The 20327-nt window shown below is 39.0% G+C and overlaps 1 protein-coding gene and 1 pseudogene across 6 annotated transcripts in view; both read left to right on the forward strand.

Moving 5' to 3' along the window:
- The first annotated feature begins 7101 nt into the window (after nucleotides 1–7101).
- DUSP19 (dual specificity phosphatase 19) overlaps nucleotides 7102–20327 on the forward strand; it is a 22065-nt gene continuing 8839 nt past the window's right edge. For 5 of the 6 annotated variants that reach the window (XM_081814021.1, XM_031036132.2, XM_081814025.1 and 2 more), the window contains exons 1-2: nucleotides 7102–7523; nucleotides 13125–13171. In XM_081814021.1, the coding sequence (XP_081670147.1) occupies nucleotides 7298–7523; nucleotides 13125–13171 (273 nt within the window). In that variant the 5' untranslated portion in view covers nucleotides 7102–7297. The remainder of the gene's footprint in view (nucleotides 7524–13124; nucleotides 13172–20327) is intronic. The other variant, XM_006726941.3, reaches the window with a different exon arrangement.
- LOC102732409 (translationally-controlled tumor protein-like) lies at nucleotides 16694–19175 on the forward strand (annotated as a pseudogene).

Below are 20327 nucleotides of genomic sequence, written 5' to 3' on the forward strand. Positions count from 1 at the left end.
AGCAGAGAACCTGATGTGGGGCTCAATCCCAGGACCCTGGAATCACGACCTGAACCTAAGGCAGATGCTTAACTGACTGAGCCACCCAGGTGCCCCCACCATGTGTGGGTTGGGTTGACATAAAATTACTTTTTTTAAACTTCAGGATATACTCCCTAGTATTTTTTAATATCCTAGGCTTTTATTAACTTAGTTAACATTATCCATATTATTCCTAATTTTTAAAATAATTTATTCACAGTTCTCTTCTCCATTTCTATCATTTTAAATAAAAATATAATAAGTTATATTAATATATATATTATATATATAATATATATATACATAATAGGTATAATTATAGGGACACCTGAGTGGCTCAGTCAGTTAGGCATCCGACTCCTGATTTCGGCTCAGGTCATGATCTCAGGGTCCTGGGATCAAGCTCTGCATCAGGCTCCCTGCTCAGTGCAGAGTCTGCTTGAGATTCTCCCTCTCCCTCTCCCCTCCCCCTGCTTGCACTCTCTCTAAAATAAATAAATAAAATTTTTAAAAAATGTATAATTATATACAATGTAATTATAGATCTCCAATGTATACATATTTTATATATAATGTAATTAAAGAAGTTTAAAGGAAGATAAATTCATGACAGAAAGTGGAGAGGTTAACATTACTTGAGGATGACGCCATGGAAGGGGAATTTTCTGTCATTGACAATCTAGTACTTTCAAGCATGACCTACATCTGCCTTTGCTTCCAGTCCATCAAATCCCTTCAACCCCTCTAATTTGACATCTGTCCCTACCACTCTGATGAAGCCATTCCATGAAAAATCACCAGCTGATCTCATTTTATCATGCCAAGTTATCTTTTGTTGGTTCTCTGTACCTTAGCCTTTCTGTAACTTTTTATACTGTTGGACAACATTTTTGTTTTCAACTCTATTTAACCTTTGATTACACAGCCCATATTTTCTACTGGCTTTCATAACTTCTCCTTATCTGGTTTCTTTTCATATTTCAGTTGCTTTTCAGGCCTCCAAAATTTGTCCCCTGGGCATTGTCCTTGACTGAGCTTTCTCTAAACTGGATCTTTTGAGAAATTCATATTTTCTCATTGAACCATCATATCTATGTGAATGGCCTCAGTGAAACTCAGATGTCCTGGCTTTACTCACTCATTTGTCCATCTGTGAAAATTTGTTGAAGGCTTACAAAATGGCAGGTATTAAATAAATAAATTGGGTTCCTCAACACTTGATAAGACTGTAACTCATAACCCTTATAAGACTAGTATCCAAGTTTCCCTAGCTTTAAACTTTCATAGCATGTTTGATGAACCTCTTTGTTTAATCTCTATATTCATTCTTTCAATATCTTTCACTTATTTTTTAAAAAGTGCCTTTTAAGTCATCGGTTCTTATGGGCTTCAACATAATCCCAGTTATCATGTCCCTATACGTGGATTATTGCTTTAGTTTTCTAATTGGTCCTCTGATAATTTTCTTCAGCCTGTATAATAAAATATTTCTTATCATGTCACTTCTATTGTTCATAAACACTATAAGCCCAAACATTTCCACCTGGCTTTTGAAACATATATAAACTAAACTTACCATACTGTGTAAATTTTATTCCCAACATGCACCCTTCTTTAAAGCTAGGAAGTTTCCCCACAACATGAGTTATTATTTTTTACTTCTATATTTTTGCAAATACTGTTTTTCCTATTCTGTGATTTATTTTTTCTCAGTTGATTACTCCCCTCAAAAATGGAATTCTAACCTCTTGGAAACCAGGATCTATTTGTAGTTGTTGAATTTTATCAACTCTAAACTGCACATTTTTTTCATACTATTAACTTCCTCAAAGTCAAGAAGCATCTTATAATAAAGTTGACATCTTAAACATTATAAAAGTTTAACTGGCAGAATTTATTCTCACCTGGTGGTACACAAAATAACAGTGTGTATTCATTAGTATCTTAAATGCAATCAAATACCAATTTTTTTTTTTTTTTTACTTTTACAGCCTTTGAAGAAGTATTAGGCTCATTGCAGATGTGCCATAAATGCTTGTTGGTTGATTTTTTTCCTAGTAATATGGTTTTGAACCACAAAAGTGGCTGCAATAAAGATAACCCACATTCCTAGCATGCTACTGATTTCAAAAATTAAAACAAAAACCATTTGTTTTTTGAGGGGAGATAAAAAAGATGAAAAAGAATTAGACAAGTATGTGAAGCCTCCTTTTAAAAAAAATGTGTATTACAAAGAAATTGATGAATCACAGACCTGTACCTGTGAAATAAATAATACATTATGTTAATTAATTGAATTTAAATTAAAAAAGAAGTTATTAAAATAGTAACCGATTATTTCTGTATAATGTAGGCAGAGTTCAAGTACTGAAAAGACTTTTACAAAAGTGTACAGAAATGTGAGTCTATATTTCTATGTCATCAACAAATACAAATGTACAAAAATAAATTTAAGACTATAGAAAAAAAATGTATATTACAAAGAACTGAACTCTAAATTTCTAAATTATATCCTAAACTCTCTTCCTCCAGGCTTTGAAAAGATCTCACTTGTTTTGGGCCATGTGAGATCCTTAACTATTGTATTATCATTATAGCCATGTATATATAAACAAAAGATGTTATGTAATCAAAATGCTCCAGTAACAAATTCATATAATAGGCATTGTATCCATAAAGAAAATTTGCATTCAAACTTGTTTTAATTGAACTGATTTTTAAAAAATATCTTTAAAAAGCTTGCACAGGGAAAAGTGCCATAATCACGAGAGAAGTTTGGTTTTTCTCTGTATTATTTCAGCTTATGTCTGCACATCTCAGTGAAGTGCAGAATTGAGACAATTAAGTCAAGCCCTACACTGTAATGCAAAGTAGCTTTTTTATTATTTATCAATGTTTTTAGCCATGTAAGTCATATCTGAATTAATTAAGATTACATATTCCCACAATGGTTTTATTATGTAATATGCCCAAATGTGTTATGTAGTGGGATGAAAGTGGGCACTGGGATCCAACAGACCTGAGATTGAATACTAGATGCTTAGTAGTTCTTTGCATTTCAATTACTTTATCTAAAAGCGGGATTTTTGTGAGGACTGAAGATAATACTTGGAAAATGCCTAGTACAGTGCTTGGCATAAATACTCTAAATCTGTTAGAAGGGGGAAATTATACAGGGAGCATGGGAACATAGTCCAGGGCGTATTCACTTCACACTTTCCCCTTTTGCCCAGCCCAGGGCCCCTTAGCCCCTGGAAGGATGTGCCCCCTCTTTCAGGAAAATTCCTTACCAATCTTGTCCCAACAAATGCAATGCTTCCTCCATGGATGAAATGCTGCCTTCTCCCTCTGGCCTGGGTCTCATAACATTTTGCCTCTTCTATGTCGTCTGCCAGCACTCCAGTCCTGAAAGAGTGGAGCTTCTCCCAATCCCTCTGCATCCAGGCTAGCTATGTGAGCCCTTAAGTGTGAGTTTTGCCTTTAAAGGACTTTTTGGAAAACCATATAGTAAAGTAGAACAAGCATTAGCTATTGAATCAAGAGACTTGGGATCATGAGCGATGTGCCATTAGAAAGATCAGCTTATTTCTCTGGATGTTGGTTGCTGTTCTGTAAAATGACCTGTTGAATTGGGTAGAGTTCGTGAATAGAATCAGTGTTGGGATGTCCAGTGCTACTGCAGGCATGTTAGTATTACAGTATAATCAGCAGGGACCAGAGCTATCAATGTGTAACCAACCATTCTACCCATCCTCTACAGAGTGATGTGGTGCAAAGATCATGGGCTTTGAAGTAAGATGGACCTGTATTCATCCTTGTTATTAGAATCTTACAAACAAACCCAAACTCTGTGACCAAAGGCTAGGTCCTTAAGTTCCAAAGTAAATGTAATTTTCTTTAAAAATGTAGTAGATATTATCTACCTCACTGGGTTGTCATGAGGATTGAATCAGATATTATTCATATAGTGCTGGGACATAGCATCTGTTCCTGCTGAGGAAGCCTTTAAATCCAGTAATAGTGCTCAGTCTTCATCTTAATCAACACTATCAGCAACATATGACAGTTGATCACACTGTCCTCCTTGAAACACTTTCTTCATTTGTACTCTCTGACTTCTCCCTCCCCTTTCCCTCCTATCTTTTGGACCTCTCCTTCTTAGTCTCCTTTGCTGGATCCTCCTCATCTTCCTCGCCCCCGAATGAAGGCATACATCAGGCTTCTCTATCAGTTTTCACTACTAGATCATCATATTTACTCTCACGGCTTTAAAAGGCATCTTTAAGCTGATTACTCCAAAATTTACACTTCTGCAGGGATCCTTTCTATGAAGTCCAGATTCATATGTGCAGCTGTGCACTGGACATATCTATTTGGTTGATTAATAGGCATATTAAATTTAACATGTCCCAAACTGAACTTTTCATCTCCACATCACCTCTTTCTTGGTAAATGGCAAATCTTCTCATTAGTTTCTTAGGCCAAAAATCCTTGTAATTATCCTAATCTCCTCCATATTAATCTGCTAATAAATCCTCTTGCCTTGGTTCTCATATATATCTAGGATCTTCCTACCTGTTACCTCTCCTTCTGCTGCCATTCTAGCCCAAGCAACTATCGTCTCCCATGTGAACCATTGCAGTAGCCCTCTAACAAATCTCCCTGCCTCCATTTTACCCCCTCTCCTCACAGCAGCCAGAAAGATCCTTCTGCAGCATAAGCATAATTTCATGTCACTTGTCACCGACTGGGTTTCCCCGGAAGCAGACTGAGGTAGGGTTCTGGCATGCAGGACTTTTTTAAGGATTGTCCTTGGTATCGACATTTGTGGAAGTGAAGGGAAAGATCAGGATCGGGCAGAGAAGTCAAGAGGTTATACATGTCCAATGACAGCCTTGGCCAACTACATGTTGGACTTTAGAGCTACAGTGCCCTTCAGAGTTGTTTCAAATTGAGCCAAGATGGCCAGGCCTTTATGCTTCCTCACCAATCAGTCATCGATGTGGTGTATCCTGTGAAAGGTGCAACCGAAGGCAAGGCAGCCCTCTGCAGTCGAGGCAGTTCCTAAAGGGACTGTCAAAAGCACTCCCAGACAACAGGCATTCACTGAAGGAGCATCCCGGCAGCACAATACAGGATTCACCACTTCTCTACCTGTTTCCCTCCAGTGGCTTCCCATCTCCCTCGGAATAAAACCCGAAGTCTTTATCATTTTTCTCTTGACGTCATCTCTTACCTCTCTTCCCTTCACTTACCCCCAAAAGCCACATTAGCCACCCGTTAAGTTTCTTGGATATCTCCATTTCTTTCCTCCCACCAGTACACTTCTGTTTCAGCACTTACTATTTCCTCCATCTGCAAAGCTCTTCTCCCAGATGGCTGGGAGGGTCTGGCTCTTGAACTTTATTCAAATCTCTGCTCAAATTTCACTTTATCAGAGGGGCCCTCTCTCACTGATGCATAGCAAATAGCGCATTGCTCTTTCACTCTGTTCCCTTATTTCACTTAATTTTTCATTTTAGCACTTAAATCAGGACCTAACATGGTTATATATTTATTTATTGTCTGTCCATCTGCTCCCTCCACTTGGATACAAGCTCCATGAAAGAGGGGACTTTTATTTTTTACTCAGTGCTCTACCACCAGTGACTGTGACAGTTCCTGGAACATAGCAAATACTCAATAAATATTTTTAGCTATAATTTTGGGGGAGTGGGGCACTATTTCAAAGAAAATAAGAGCTAAGGCATTGGCCTAAAACAAATCTAGGTTTTATTTGTAGTTATAAATTTAGGAGCTGTGAAGTGTAAGATCTGTTATTTGCTCTCTCTGCATCTGAGTTTGCTCAGTTGTAAAATGTAGATGATTATAATACTATATTCATAATAGACTTGTCGTGAGATCAAATGGGATAATGCGTGTAAAGCATCATTAAGCACCTGATGGATAGCCCTGAGAATCTAAAAACTGCTTGCAAGCACAGTTCCTAGCAAGTAGGAAGTGCTCAATAGTTGATCGTTTTTATTGTTGAATTATAAACATATGGAATGTGTGGTTAGAATTGATTTTGATGAACCTGCGATTATTTAAATGGTGTGAATCATTTCTTCAGTTTTTCATTTTAGAGTACTTTGTAGATAGCCTGGGCTTATATCTCACTGTTCAACAGAGAAAAATTTGGTTTATCTTAATTCTACATCAGAAAACTTCAAAAGAACAAAAACTTTGATATGTAGTGTTGGAGAAGTTTTCATTAAGTGCAACTTCCTCACTTTATACATGTGTAAATAAACATTGTGTGTGAGACCATTTAAAAGTGGGGTAAGGAAAATTCCTATTTAATCTTGTGATTTCTTTTGCAAAACAAACCATTCTTTTGTAAGAAGAATCATCATTCCGTAACCGATCTGTCTTACAAATTTGTCTGTCTGCGTATCCGTTTTTCTGAAACTATGTATGGAAGACTTGAAGAAATGCCTTATAAAGAGCGTATATTCACTGCATAAAGGACTCCAGTGTGGCGAAAACAGGAAAAAAATTAGAAAACATGTTCCAAGCTCGTCTCAACCACATATAGGAACTTAAAAGTATTTTTGTGGATTTATCTCACAATTCACACAACAGTATTTATGCAGCAAACGCCCCTCTTGGCAGGGATAGCATAAAATGTACAAAACATAAGCTTAAAGTTATTTTTGACATCGATAGCACCACTGTGTTAGTCTTAAAACAGGCGGATAAGAAAACCTCTGCGGAGTAGGAAGGTTTGCACTACGACCTCGCCTTCTCGCTAAAAGCAGCAGCCGTACGTCCTTCAACCCGTTGTTTATGGTCTCTACAAGTGACACCAATCCAACATAGCCAGAAAATCACTGCATTTAAAAGAGAGAGGGAATATCAGTCGTCCCTCCAATTAAGTCTTCTATTTTCCCACTTTGCATGAATAATAAAGCTAGGTTTAAGCAGCAAAAATAAACTCTGAGCGGATTCCTTGAGCCAGTGGAAATTAACGCAGCTTTTCGGCGGACCGGAAGAAGATACAGCATCCAATCGGGGTTCGTTTCTCAGTGGCCAATCAAAGTTCGCCTTACTTGGTGGTGCTGGGGAAAACGGACCTGGAAGTCTTTGTCTCCGGTGTGTGGCTGCTATCACCTGGAGGGGATTGCACACCTGAGGCTCTATTTTTTTAATCTGAGGGCTAAGGGACGGGCAGTTCCGGCCTTTTCCAGTCTTGGCTAGAGTTGCTTGTATTTTGTTCTTAGCCACTGCTCATGTAATGCACTCCCTTAACCAGGAAATTAAAGCGTTCTCCCGGAATAATCTCAGGAAGCAATGCACCAGGGTGACAACGCTAACTGGAAAGAAAATTATAGAAACATGGAAAGATGCCAGAATTCATGTTGTGGAAGAAGTAGAGCCGAGCAGTGGGGGTAGTTGTGGTTATGTGCAGGACCTTAGCTTGGACCTGCATGTTGGTGTTATTAAGCCATGGTTGCTCCTGGGTGAGTATATCGATTTGGCACTAACTCATTGATTCCTTTTAGCCATATTTCTCGTTTTTTCCCGAATATGTATTATTCTGTTCTATCAGCTACCCTGCTGAAAAGTTGAAATGTTTCCTTTTTTAGATTTGGAACTTCCATTAGCTGGCCCACAATATATCCATAAGAAGCATAGATTCCAGTAGCACATGGCACCTGGTATTTGGATTTTAGAAAACTTTCATCCGTTTTTTGGTTTTTTTTTTTTTTTTTACTTCTCTGGAGGATAGCATGTTAATGTTGTATTTTCTTGGATTATAAATGGATATAGCCTTAAAAATCATCAAATTAGAAAGAATGCTTTTATTAGGTAAAACTGTAAGTAGCAAGGGTTAAGGTTATAGAAAAGTTAGTACTTGAAATAGCCAAGTGCTTGTTTGCCTTCTCTGCTGTTACAAATCATGGAATGCATGACTCTTATAGCCACATCTAAGTGCCTGTTTTTTGAGTGTTAAGGAGAAATTGTGTTTTCATTTTATAGCTATGAATTTGATAGTTTTATGATTTCTTGTATTAGGGAGAATATTGTTTCCCTATATAAAGCATGCTCCGCAAATAGTAAATGAAGAACAGTATGAAAAGTACAAACTTGTTAGCTTGGCAAGAATATGGTATGGCATTCTCTAAAAAAAATTAGTATGTTCAAGTAGATTTGAATTATTTTTCATTTGTGAGTAGAGAAATTAAGACTTGGAAAGATTAATGATTTGCCAATATTTATGCAGCCAAGCCATTCTTGAGTAGAAAGAACACGGAACTGGGAATCAGAAATAGCCAGGTCCTGTTGTGAAGTGCACATAGCATCTCCTTTTTAAAAAACTCTCTGAAGTAGGGATTATCAACTCCATTTCACAGATGGGAACTGGATTTAACAATAGTTAAGTAATTTGCACAAGGTAACACACCTAGTAAATAACAGAGCTGAGCATCAAGGTCAAGTCTGATCCACTCCCGCTCTACATTATCATTTAGACTGCTTTGGAGAGTCCAGGTTTTCAGTCCTGCTCTACCTTAGTAGATGAACTAGCATAAGTCATTTGTTCTCTCTGGTCCTGCAAGAAACCATCTGTAAAACTAAAGTAAAGGTATCTATTTCTCTCATAGGGTTATCCTGAGGTTGTGAAAATTTTTGAAACAAATTAATTGCAGTTACATATGAGTTGTTATTGTATTATGTATTACATGTATTGCTACATGAGCTATCTTTCACTTCAAATAAATATCTCCAACTAGTTCCTGAAGCCCAGTGCAAAATCAAGGGACCATTTAGCTAGTCTGAAAGGTTGACCCAGGACTTGCACACCATTTCTAGGAAAGAAAATACGTCAGGCACATTTTTCAGTTATTTGGCTTCCTTGTAGTAATAATGGTTTAAAATTCTATAGTAGAATTTTAAAATATCATTTCACTCTCATGAACTTCGCTTGTGATTTTTTTATCTAGACTTATCCAAAGTGAGCTGATCAAGGTAGTATTCTCAGATTGGCATTGGAACCCTTCCCAGAATCCTGGGAGAGTTCTGGGAGAGACTTCTGAAACTAGACCTTATATGGTCTCCTCTCTGGACCAGGAAATGGGATGTTTTTATCAGGTACAACCTGCTTTCCTGTGAGAGGTAGATGGACCTTTTTCTGCCTAGTTACAAGTGCCTTATTTCCGAGGGACCCGTGGATGATTACATCTTAAGTTCTTCCACATGAATGATGCAGGAGTTCTTTCTGACCAGACTGAGTTTCTCTCTGGAGATGGGGGGATTGTTTCTAGGTTGCTTCAAAGAGCTTTCTTCATCTCTTCAAAGCAACACAACTCCCACCTAGCACTATTGAAATTAGTATTTGTTTTTGGTAGGGAATAAAGAAAATGAAGCTGTAAAACTAATCTTTTTCGGTTAGCTCATAAATTCAAACCAGCTTCTGCATTTCAAAAATCTTACGTAGGCCCTTGAACTATCTAACAGGTTGACAAAAAGATCTTAGCATTTTTGTCCTAGGCTTTGAAAATTATATTTTTACAGCAAAATCCCTAGGACTTTTCTTAAAACCAACTTACTTCGTAAAAGTAGAAAATTCCATTTCTCTTGGGTAGTTGAAAGGTACATGTATTATTTGTTTATATATATATATAAACTTTATATATATATATATATTTATATTCTGTTAAGAAGTTCCAAATGGTGACATTTGAGATCTTCTCTTCAATTCTAAGTGAAAATCTTGGGATCTTTTATACGGTTATGGAGATGGGAGGTGATAATACATTAAATTTGTATAGCTCTTTATTTTGTGCAGTTCTTCCACAAATATTGTTAACTCATCCTCATAGTAATTTATGCTCCTGTTTTTATTCATTTATGAATGTTCACTCCTACCAATTTTCTCAAATAAAACATTTCTCTTTCAAATATCATTTATTTCCCATTTCAGTAATGCTTTTGGTTTGTTTTTGTGATGATGAAAATGGTGACTTATAAATTAAGACATACTACATCAGAATTTATACAATACTTAGTATTTTCATAAAAAGAATCTCTTAAACAGGATTCTGGAGATCTTATGTAGCTATTTTTTATGATACATATATTATGATGGCAAAATACTGAAAATACCTCATCTTTATATTTCCATAATAATCCTTGGTCAAATAATGAGTATTAGTGGCTTGTAAGTATCGATGTAAAAATAACTGTAAATTGTTATTCTTAGCCCTCTTTGTTTAATTGTTTCCCTATTCATCAACTTTTTAATCATTTTCAAAACTTCATACAGTAAAGTTGACTTGGTATTTAGTTCTATGAGTTTTAACACAACTATGATTCATGTAGCCACTGTTAAAATTGTAAAATTCTTAAAATTGATATTTGTTTTTAAAGCTCAATTAAGATAGTTTATAAAAGGATAACATTCTACTTTTTCAAAATAAAGGTTTAAATAATACATTGTTGGGGCACCTGGGTGGCTCAGTCGGTTAAGTGTCGGCCTTCAGTTCAGGACCAGTCACAGAACCAAGTCCCACATGGGGCTCCCTGCTCTGTGGGGAGCCTGCTTCTTCCTTTCCCTCTGCTGTTCCCCCTGCTTGTGGTTGCGCGTGCGTGCTGTCTCTCTCTGTCAAATAAATAAATAAAATCTTTGAAAAAACCAAAAAAATCATTTTTAAAAATAACACATTGTCGGGGCGCCTGGGTGGCTCAGTCGTTAAGCGTCTGCCTTCGGCTCAGGTCATGATCTCGGGGTCCTGGCGTCGAGCCCCACATCGGGCTCCCTGCTCAGCGGGAAGCCTGCTTCTCCCTCTCCCACTCCCCCTGCTTGTGTTCCCTCTCTCGCTGTGCCTCTCTCTGTCAAATAAATAAATAAAATCTTAAAAAAATAAAAATAACACATTGTCATGATATACAGTATACAGTGTTTCTTTTAATAATGTGTCTTTCCAATAAATGTTCAACACAGGACTGTAACACAAAGCAGCCACTTAAAATTGGAGAAAAGCTGATGTTTATATCTAGAATTTAGAGAGAATTAACATGAACTGTAATACTACCAAGTATTAAATGAAACATACAAGCCAATTACCTGAAATCTATTTATGCTGACTAAAATTGTTTCCCCACCTATTAACACTCATAATTTTCTTATTTGAAAAGGCAGAGCATACAAGTTAACATTTTTTGGTCTCAAGGATACTAAATTTATTTCAATAGAGTTCATATTCTGGAAGTGACTTTCAAAATGTACCAGCCAATTCTGAAATATAATCAACCTGTCGTGTTTGGTGTGTGTGTGTTTAATGGAAATGATTGAAGTATCCAGCCTTGATAAATATAATAATGGCAGTCCAGGGTTAAAAGAAAGAATTTCATTCATGCATGTTTCTTTCTTTTTTTTTTGCTATTTTAAGACCTAGGCAGAGTAGAATTAATTATCATTTATTTTAAAAATGATTTGCATTTAATTTATTTGAAGCCATTTCTCCCCTGGAGATGGTTAGAACTTCCTGCAGAAAACTGAGAAATTACTTTTTAATTATGAAATATTTCAAAGGTATAGATGATTACAGAAAATAATATGACAGACAACTACATATCCACCATCCAGTTTTTAACAGATATTAATATTTTGATAGGCTAACTTTTAGGAATAAATTTAAATGTAGGCTCAGTAAGGAATCTGTGAGTTTCAGATTACTAGGCGAATATTGACCAACCAGTGTACTTGCTGGCTTTTCAGCTACCTAAAATCACATAATAGAAGCTGGCAGATTCCCTAGATAGGTGAGGTAAGAAAAACATCATGCATGGAAATGGATCCTAATTTAGGAAAGTAAAATACTTGAAATCTTTAAATAATAAATGCCCTATTTTTTCAATTGTTTAACTCACTTTATTTTAACTGGTTATCTCCTGTTTGGACTTGCATATTAGCTAGAGTCATTTTCCAAGTTTGGTAGATCTGGAGAGCCAACTTTGACAGGAAGAAACGGTAAAAGGGGATAGATAGCCCTATTGGTACACGGAGTGTGGGTAGAATTCATAGACCAACAGTGTTTGCTCTAAGCTATTGGGTATTCCCAAACCAAATGGCACTGAGTTATTTTGTGGGTGTTTTTTTTAATACCCTTTTTTAAGTTACAAAAAAAGTAGATATTTATTGTAAAAAATACAGATGAACATAAAAAAAGTTACCTGTAATCCCACTGTAAACATTTTGTTCTATATACTTCCTGTCCATTTTTAGGCATATACATGTTTTTATAAAAATGGATGATGGTATTTTGTAACCTAATGGTATCATCACCTAATATATTGAGAATATATTTCCATGCCATAAATATTCTTCTGCATTCTCATTGTTTTGTTTTGTTTAAGTAAACTCTACCCCCAATGTGGGGCTCAAAGCCATGACTCTGAGATCGAGTCACATGCTCTACCCACTGAGCCAGCCAGGTACCTCTGCATTCTCATTTTAATGGGTGTATATATTTCACTACATAAATGTATCATTTTATTTAACCCAACCCCTATGATTAGGCTTTTGGTTGTTTTTATTTGTTTAGGGTTTTTTTTGTATTATAAACAGTACTATAGTGAACATCCTCATAGCTAATCTTTGCAACACCCGGGAGTTTTAAGACAAATTGCTGGAAGTGGGATTGCAGAGGACAAGATACATACACAAGATGAATTTTTTTTTAAAGATTTTATTTATTTATTTGAGAGCAAGAACACAAGAGAGAAAGAGCATGAGCTGGGGGTGGGGGACAAAGGAAGAGGGAGAGGGAGAAGCAGATTCCCCACTGAGCAGGGAGCCTGATGATGTGGGGCTCTATCCTAGGATCCCAGGATCATGACCTGAGCTGAAGGCAGACACTTAACCGACTGAGCCATATAGGCACCCCACAAGATGAACATTTTTTAATGAATATTTCTAAATTGTCTTTTAGAAGGTTGGATTGAGGTCCTTCCAAGTTGTATTTTTTAAATAAATAACTAATAGAATTGCTACCAAAATTAGATTAAAAAGTTAGGATGATTATTTTTATTTTCAAGGTGATATGATTTATTTCTTATAGGGTCACAAGATGCTGCTCATGATCTGGATACTCTGAAAAAGTACAAGGTAAAAAAATGCTTCAGGTCTGGCACCATGTATAGGAAGTATTTTAATTGTTACATTTATTTAGAAACTATTAGTCCATTTCAGAGTTTGTTGGGTTTTTTTAGATTTATTTATTTTTAGAGAGAGAGAGCACAGGGAGGGGCAGAGGAGGGGGGTAGAGAAACTTTAGCAGACTCCTCACTGAGCTGGGATCCCGATGTGGGGCTTGATCTCAAGACTCAGATCATGACCTGAGCTGAAACCGAAGAGTTGGATGCTTAATCAACTGCACCACCCAGGGGCCCCCATTTCAGAGTTTAACTGGTAACATTTTTGGCTCCTGTTTTAATAAAGTTGCAAAAATTATTGTACCTAATTAAAATATGTGGATTTGTAATCCATCTTTCCAATTTTATATTCTCTCTGTCTCCCTTCATGTATCCTTATGAACCTGACTTTGAAGCATGTTTTCTTGCCTCTGCTTATGTAGTTCCTTTGTGTGGGAAAGACTTTCCTCTTCTTTTCTCATCCAAGACCTACCCATGCCTGAGTCCCAACTCACATACTACTTCCCCAGTGCCATCTTCTTCCACCCTCAACTGGTGTGATTTATTACTTATTTCAGTGTTTACTAAAAATATTTCAGCCATCTATTTTGTCAAGCAGTACTTCAGCAGCATGGAATTGCTATGGTTTGTGAAATGCAAGAGGTTTTTATTCACATGAAGCTTATGATCTGAGGGGCAGAGAGGGGAGAAAGACAAATAAGCAGCTTCAGTACAGGTGTATTATGTGCTTTGATGGGGAAATGCAGGTGCTGTTGGAGAGCATATGAATGAGATGATGCCCTTGACCCATGTTTGGGTTGGGTTGGGGATTATAAGGTCAGGGAAATCTCCCCGGAGGAAATGATACTGAAGTTTGCTCGGAATGGGATGGGGAGGAAGCAGACAGAAAAGCATTCAGATAGGAGAAATTGTTTGTGTGGAGGCCCAGAAGAGAAAGGCCAGTGCTTTCAGAGACAGAAAAAAAAAAAGGTCAGTAACCCAGGACTTAGAGAGTGAGAAAGAAGAATACCAAGAAACAAGGTCAGAGATGTAAGCAAGAGTAAGATCACCAAAGTCCATGTAAGCCAGAGTAAACGCTTTGGACTTTATCCAGAAGTCTTTGGAAGTCTTTACCCAGGGGAGTAACAGGATCAAATTTGCAGTTTGCAAGGTTGCTTGTCAGAGGCAGTGTGGAAAATAAATTGGAGTGTTGCATAAACTAGCGTGGGGAGACTAGGAGGCAGTTGCAGTCACCATTATAACTGCCTGACAATAAGAGATAATGGCCTGGAAATGCATAAGGTTAAGAGAAGTACTGTATTTCCTAATAGGATCCATCTTAGATTAATATTTTAACATAAGTAGCACAAGTTTCGAAGTCTTGCTTACACTAATAAGTTAATATTTCTCAAGGAAAAAATGAAAAATAGAAAAACTGATAAATTCATTCATTGGCAAGTGTTTCATTATCTGTCCCCTCTTAGGATACACCAATTGAAATTCGCTTTCGTCCTGGTGATGTGAATCAAGCAGCTGTTTAAAAGATCCCTCTGTCTCTGTACATGTGACACTGTTAGATGCCTAATAGAACAAAGGTAAACTGAGCAGCTGAATAGAGGGTTTATTGAAAAATTTAGTGATTTGGCAAAACTAGATTATTGATTTAAATGCATGGCACATTTCAAAGGGATATAGTTTTTTTAAACTTTTTAAAATTTTTATTAAAAAGTGGAAACAGTACTAAAAAAAAGTTGATGTGAAGTGATACACACATACAGAGAGATGCTGTCACTGTTCCAGGTGTTCTCACAAAAGTCACCTCCAGTCTTCTTTGTTATCAGTACTGTTGTGTTCATCCTTTCTCTTCATCTGGTGGGAGATCGTGTGTCCCATTCTTTCCACTGAGCCTTGCAGCTTTCAGGACCCTCGTGTGTGTGTCTCACCTGGCCAGCCCGGAAATACAACCTGAAAGCAGTTCGCTTGGTGCGCCCGGCCTCAGAGCGGGTTGTAGGATTCCGATTGCAGGACTTTCAGTCCATTCTTCTTCACCACAGAACACACGTGCCTCTGGGAGTCAGTGCATCAAGTTGGGGAAAATGGGCGCCTTCTGCCTTCCTAGTGTGCCCACCTTGGCCTCTCTGTCCCTTGGTCTCCTGCCTCCCACACATACTTGTCCTCCCCCCCGCCCCCCACCTGGATGGCACAGTCTTTCTCATTCTTCATCATATTGATCAGGTCAAACAAGTGTCTCAAGCTTCCTGTTGAGAGCATGTGAAATGCTTTCTTTCTTAGGTGACTCTTGCCACTATTTGATCTCAAGGACCCCATGATACTTTCATTCAAGTTGTCAACTCTCCTTATAAGAGGTCCTGTTACTTTTCCCCAGGGTAGAATATATTAGGCCTGCTTTTTGAGGCAGATGGTACTCATTTGATTGTGTCATCTGCAAATGCTTAGGTTTCAACTTCCATCAGAGGGACAGGTATTCTTATTATTAGATAAATTGACCTCAGAAGTACAAATTTCTTGTCAAAGGAAGTCTGAAAGAGCAGATATTGTAACTAAAAGAACAACTGGTACCTGAAGCACAAGAACGTTGTTGAAATAACAATAGACTAGAATTTGGAGCGCCTGGGGTCTCAAGCCGATTCAACCTTAAAAGCTCTGTCCCTGGCTCTCCCTCTCCCTCGCCCACCCCCTCTGAGGGCCAGAAGGCAGCCAGCCTCCGCAAGCCAGGCATCAAGCCCTCACCAGGAACCGGATCAGCCAGCATCACGATCTCCGATTCCCAGCCTCCGGAACTATGAGAGATAAACGTTTGTTGTTTCAGCCACGTAGTCTATGATATTTTGTTTTAGCTCCCTAAGACACCCAAAGCCCTACAGTTACTACCAGGTTAGAACCAGGTTAGAAATGACAAAAACATCTGAAGAAATTGCCCCCAGGGCAGCCTAATAATCCCAACAGTCCCAGATCTTGGGTGCTGCTACTCTGAGGGCAGAATTAGAAATTAATTTGTGTCAGTGCCAGCCCTACTCCCAAAAACGTAGCAAATGACCTAGATGGTCTAATTCAGGGGATAGGCACTCCAAAGGCCACCTTGTGCAATAGTATCTTCCTGGCCCGGGAGCCAGAAAGCTGGGCACTTGCCAAGCCACCATTCACAAGTCTGTTCTTCTGGAATCAGCATTACTCTCTTCTGGAGGCTCTCTTTCAAACTGCAAGTTTCACTGAGCTGGGAGGCAGAAGCTCATTGCTCCAAGCTGGTCCACCAGATGCAGCTGCCAAGCAAGAGAGAGCCCCAGAGGCCTGAAAAAAGAAAGGGTGGGGACCGGCGGGAGGGACCTGGGGGGAGGGAGGAAGGCAGATGAGGGGCCACTATTGCCTTTTCTGTGTGCTGGCACGATTCCACCATAGAGAATTCTGCTCCTGGCTTGAGCTGGGGTACTAAAGCTATTATTTATAGCTTACAGCCTCCCAAATCAGGCGGCACTACATGCATGGGAAGGTAACCAGAAGAAGCAGGGAGCACATCACGGTGGGGACATTGCTACAGCAGATGGTGGCCATGGGAGCTGTGGTGGCAGCTTGTTCAGAGAAGATTCTGTTCTGCTTTAATAGCATCTGATTCCAAGTGAGGCTGAGCCTCCAGATCTGCTGACACTGCTGCTCCTGGATCCAAGTCGGTCAATGGCTCGGCATCTGGACCCCTCAGCCTTCAGGCAGGCTGCACTGAGCTCAGGCAGAAAATGGAATTTCCCCCTCCTGCCTCATTAAAGGAACCATCCGAGTTCACTTCTCCAACAGGAGCAATTTGGGCTGAATTGAGTCTTGAGCAGTGATGAGCCGAGGCATCAAATTCCATGAGCCTTCCTGTGTCTCAGTAAGAAATGCACTGGAGTCAGAAAGAAATCACTGCACCAGTCCTCTCTCCCATGGGACATATGCAACTCCATCTGCTGCTTCACATGCTAAGAGCTACGGATGACAGTCATTTCTAAGAAACCACAAAAATAAATTTCTTTCCAGGCCGTACTTTGCATTTTTACCTCCATTGAGCATATCACTGGGCACCAGGCAGAGAATACTATGGGTAACAAAATCTCATTGGCTTCAGATGTATCTGCATTTGGGAAGCAGGCCATTCTGGAGGTTTCCTCTAGAATATCCAGATGATGGAGGTGCCACATTGATGAGATGTTTCCTATAACATCTCTCTTAATCCCCTCTGTTTCTCCCATGTGGACCCCGCTTTCCTTTCAGCTTCTTCAGCTCCATTCTTGGTCATGAGATTTGTTGTTCCAGCGTGGAATCACGCTCCAGCCTTAGAACTGTCACCGATAGTTGCTTTTCTGGGTGAATAGGCAAACTCATTGGTTGAGAGACCTCAAGGTAGGAGGAAATGAGCTGCAGTGTCCACGGGAGAACTTGGGTACGCTCAAGGAGTGACTTGGTGGCGCGTTCCCCTGAGGGTGGAGGCCAACCTGCCGACGAGTAGGGAGACCAAAGTAACCGCTCTGCCTCCCGGGCCCTTTCAGCCTTAGCTGAATCTCGCCGCAAAACAAAGAGGTTTTATGGATCTAACGTAATTTGGAAAAACCACCTTTCAGCCCCTGCGTGTTTCTCCTCCCAAAGGTCCAGGTGTGCCTGCTCTCTCGTGCACCCCGGTCATTCCAGGCCGTCCTCTGTCTCAGGGCCGTAAAGTGCTATAATTAATAGAAATTCTCTTGTGGAGGACCATTTCAGAAGTTTCAGTAGGAATTTCATTTTAATGTTTAGGTACAGTAATAGTAGTTGCTTTATTAATAAGGTATTCAAGTGCCTGGTGTGTGCCCTATAAAGCCCTATGGAAGATAGAAAACTGACTCTAACATAAAATGTTCCAAGGTACTTACTGCTGCATTGTTCATAATAGCAAATCATTGAAAACAGCCCACGTGATCATCGATAGGGAACTGTTTAAACAATAGTACACTCACACCATAGAATACTGAATAGCTATACAAAAGAACACCAAGAAAAGGGTCTGTAAATATATGAAAAAATCTCCAGGACATATTTAAGTGAGAGGGGAACCCAAGGTGTTGTCTTTGTGTAAGAAAGGGAATAAATTATTTGCCTAAAGATGTTCTAAAAGCGCGCAATGACGTAGGGGGACGTGCGTGCCCTCTGTACGGGGAGCGACTGAGTCGGCCTTTTCTGCCTGTTCCTCCCCCTAGCCGCCTCCTTCAGCTTCTTTGAGCACTTAATAGAAAGTGCCACTCCGGCTGCACCGCTCGGTCAGAGCTCCCGGCTCCTGCTAAGGTAGTGCCTTAGCATGATCATCTACCGGGACCTCATCAGCCATGGTCAGTAGGACAGACAGAGGGTAACATTGATGACTCGGTCATTGGTGGAAATGCGTCCTCTGAAGGCCCGGAGGGCGAAGGTCCCTAAAGTACAGTAATCACTGGTGTTGATACTGTCATGAACCATCAGTTGCAGGAAACCAGCTTCACAAAAGAAGCCTACAAGAAGTACATCAAAGATTACATGAAATCAATCAAAGGCAAACTTGAAGAACAGAGGCCAGAAAGAGTAAAATCTTTTATGACAGGGGCTGCAGAGCAAATCAATCACATCCTTGCTAATTTCAAAAACTACCAGTTCTTTATTGGTGAAAACATGAATCCACATGGCGTGGTTGCTCTGCTGGACTCCCATGAGGATGGTGTGAACCCATATATGATTTTCTTTACAGACGGTTTAAATATGGAGAAATGTTAATGAATTCTGCCATGACTTTGGACGCATCAGCTGTTGCCATAACGGGCTGCTCCTCTTCACCCACATGACACCAGGACTTAGACAGATGGGACTGATGGCCTCTTGAGCTCTTCATTTGTTTTGACCCTGATTTATTTGGAGCAGAGGCATTGTTTTTAAGAATAAAAAACATGTCATGTAGGTTGTCTAAAAATAAAATGCGTTTAAACTCATTTGAGAGAATGCCTCTTAGTTTAACACACATTTAAATCCATCCTGTGTAGTGTCCTGGAGAAGCTAGAGCCTGGTCGTAGACTACTGCTAGAAAGCATAAGACTGCCTGCAGATAACTTCTACAGTGAAAAACTACTTCTGGGACTGGAATATAAAAAACAAGAATCAAAAGTCTTCATTCTGAGTTCCAGTAAAGGGAAAGACCATGCTCATAGCTGGGCCAACGTTTGAAGTGGATTCCTTACACATTTCATCACCCACAAACAGAAGTAGTTAACTCTGGAGGAGATTATCAAAAGAATAAAAGGAGACTAATAACAGTAAAAAAAAAAAAAAAAGGATGTTCTAAAAGAATATACAGGAAACTTCAACAAAGGTGGTTACCATTATTGTGGGAGATAACGGAGTAGATAGGGACACGGTGAGAGCAAGATTTCTTAATGTTTCTATTTTGTAATGTTCTGATTTTTGAACCAGTTTCTTTTTTTTTTTTAAGATTTTTATTTATTTGACAGAGACACAGTGAGAGAGGGAACACAAGCAGGGGGAGTGGGAGAGGGAGAAACAGACTTCCCACTGAGCAGGGAGCCCAATGCGGGGCCGAACCCAGGACCCTGGGACCTGGGACCATGATCTGAGCCGAAGGCAGATGGTTAATGACTGAGCCTCCCAGGCATCCCTGAACCAGTTTCAAAATATAAAAGTTTATTAAAATTGGAAATAATAATGCCTAAATGTGAGGATAAAGTGACATATGCCTAGCACATACCAAGTTCTCAATAAGGGGCTATTATTATCCATATTACAAAGGGCTTCCCAAGGGCAATCATTGTTAGGACCTCCGTAATTACATTTTGGAAGTATGTCTAATTACTAGAAAGGGTTTTAGACTGGATGCCCATCATCACCACCACCTGTGACTCAGTACAATTCTTTTTAATCAGGACCAATCAATACCCATATTAACTGCATTTCCCAACAGCTAAACTCCCCAGGCATTGGTAATCCACAATATTTGTAAAGCACTTTTACCTTTCAACAGGTTTTCCCAAGATTCTGGTTTTCTCCATAATCCTGTGAAGATCTATAGATCTATACATCCATATATGAAAGACCTCATTTCTTTTCTTTTGGGAATGTAGAATACATTT

This window comes from Leptonychotes weddellii, chromosome 3 (assembly GCF_054177405.1).
Source record: "Leptonychotes weddellii isolate Sample4059 chromosome 3, ASM5417740v2, whole genome shotgun sequence".
In the NCBI taxonomy this organism is placed as follows: Eukaryota; Metazoa; Chordata; class Mammalia; order Carnivora; family Phocidae; genus Leptonychotes; species Leptonychotes weddellii.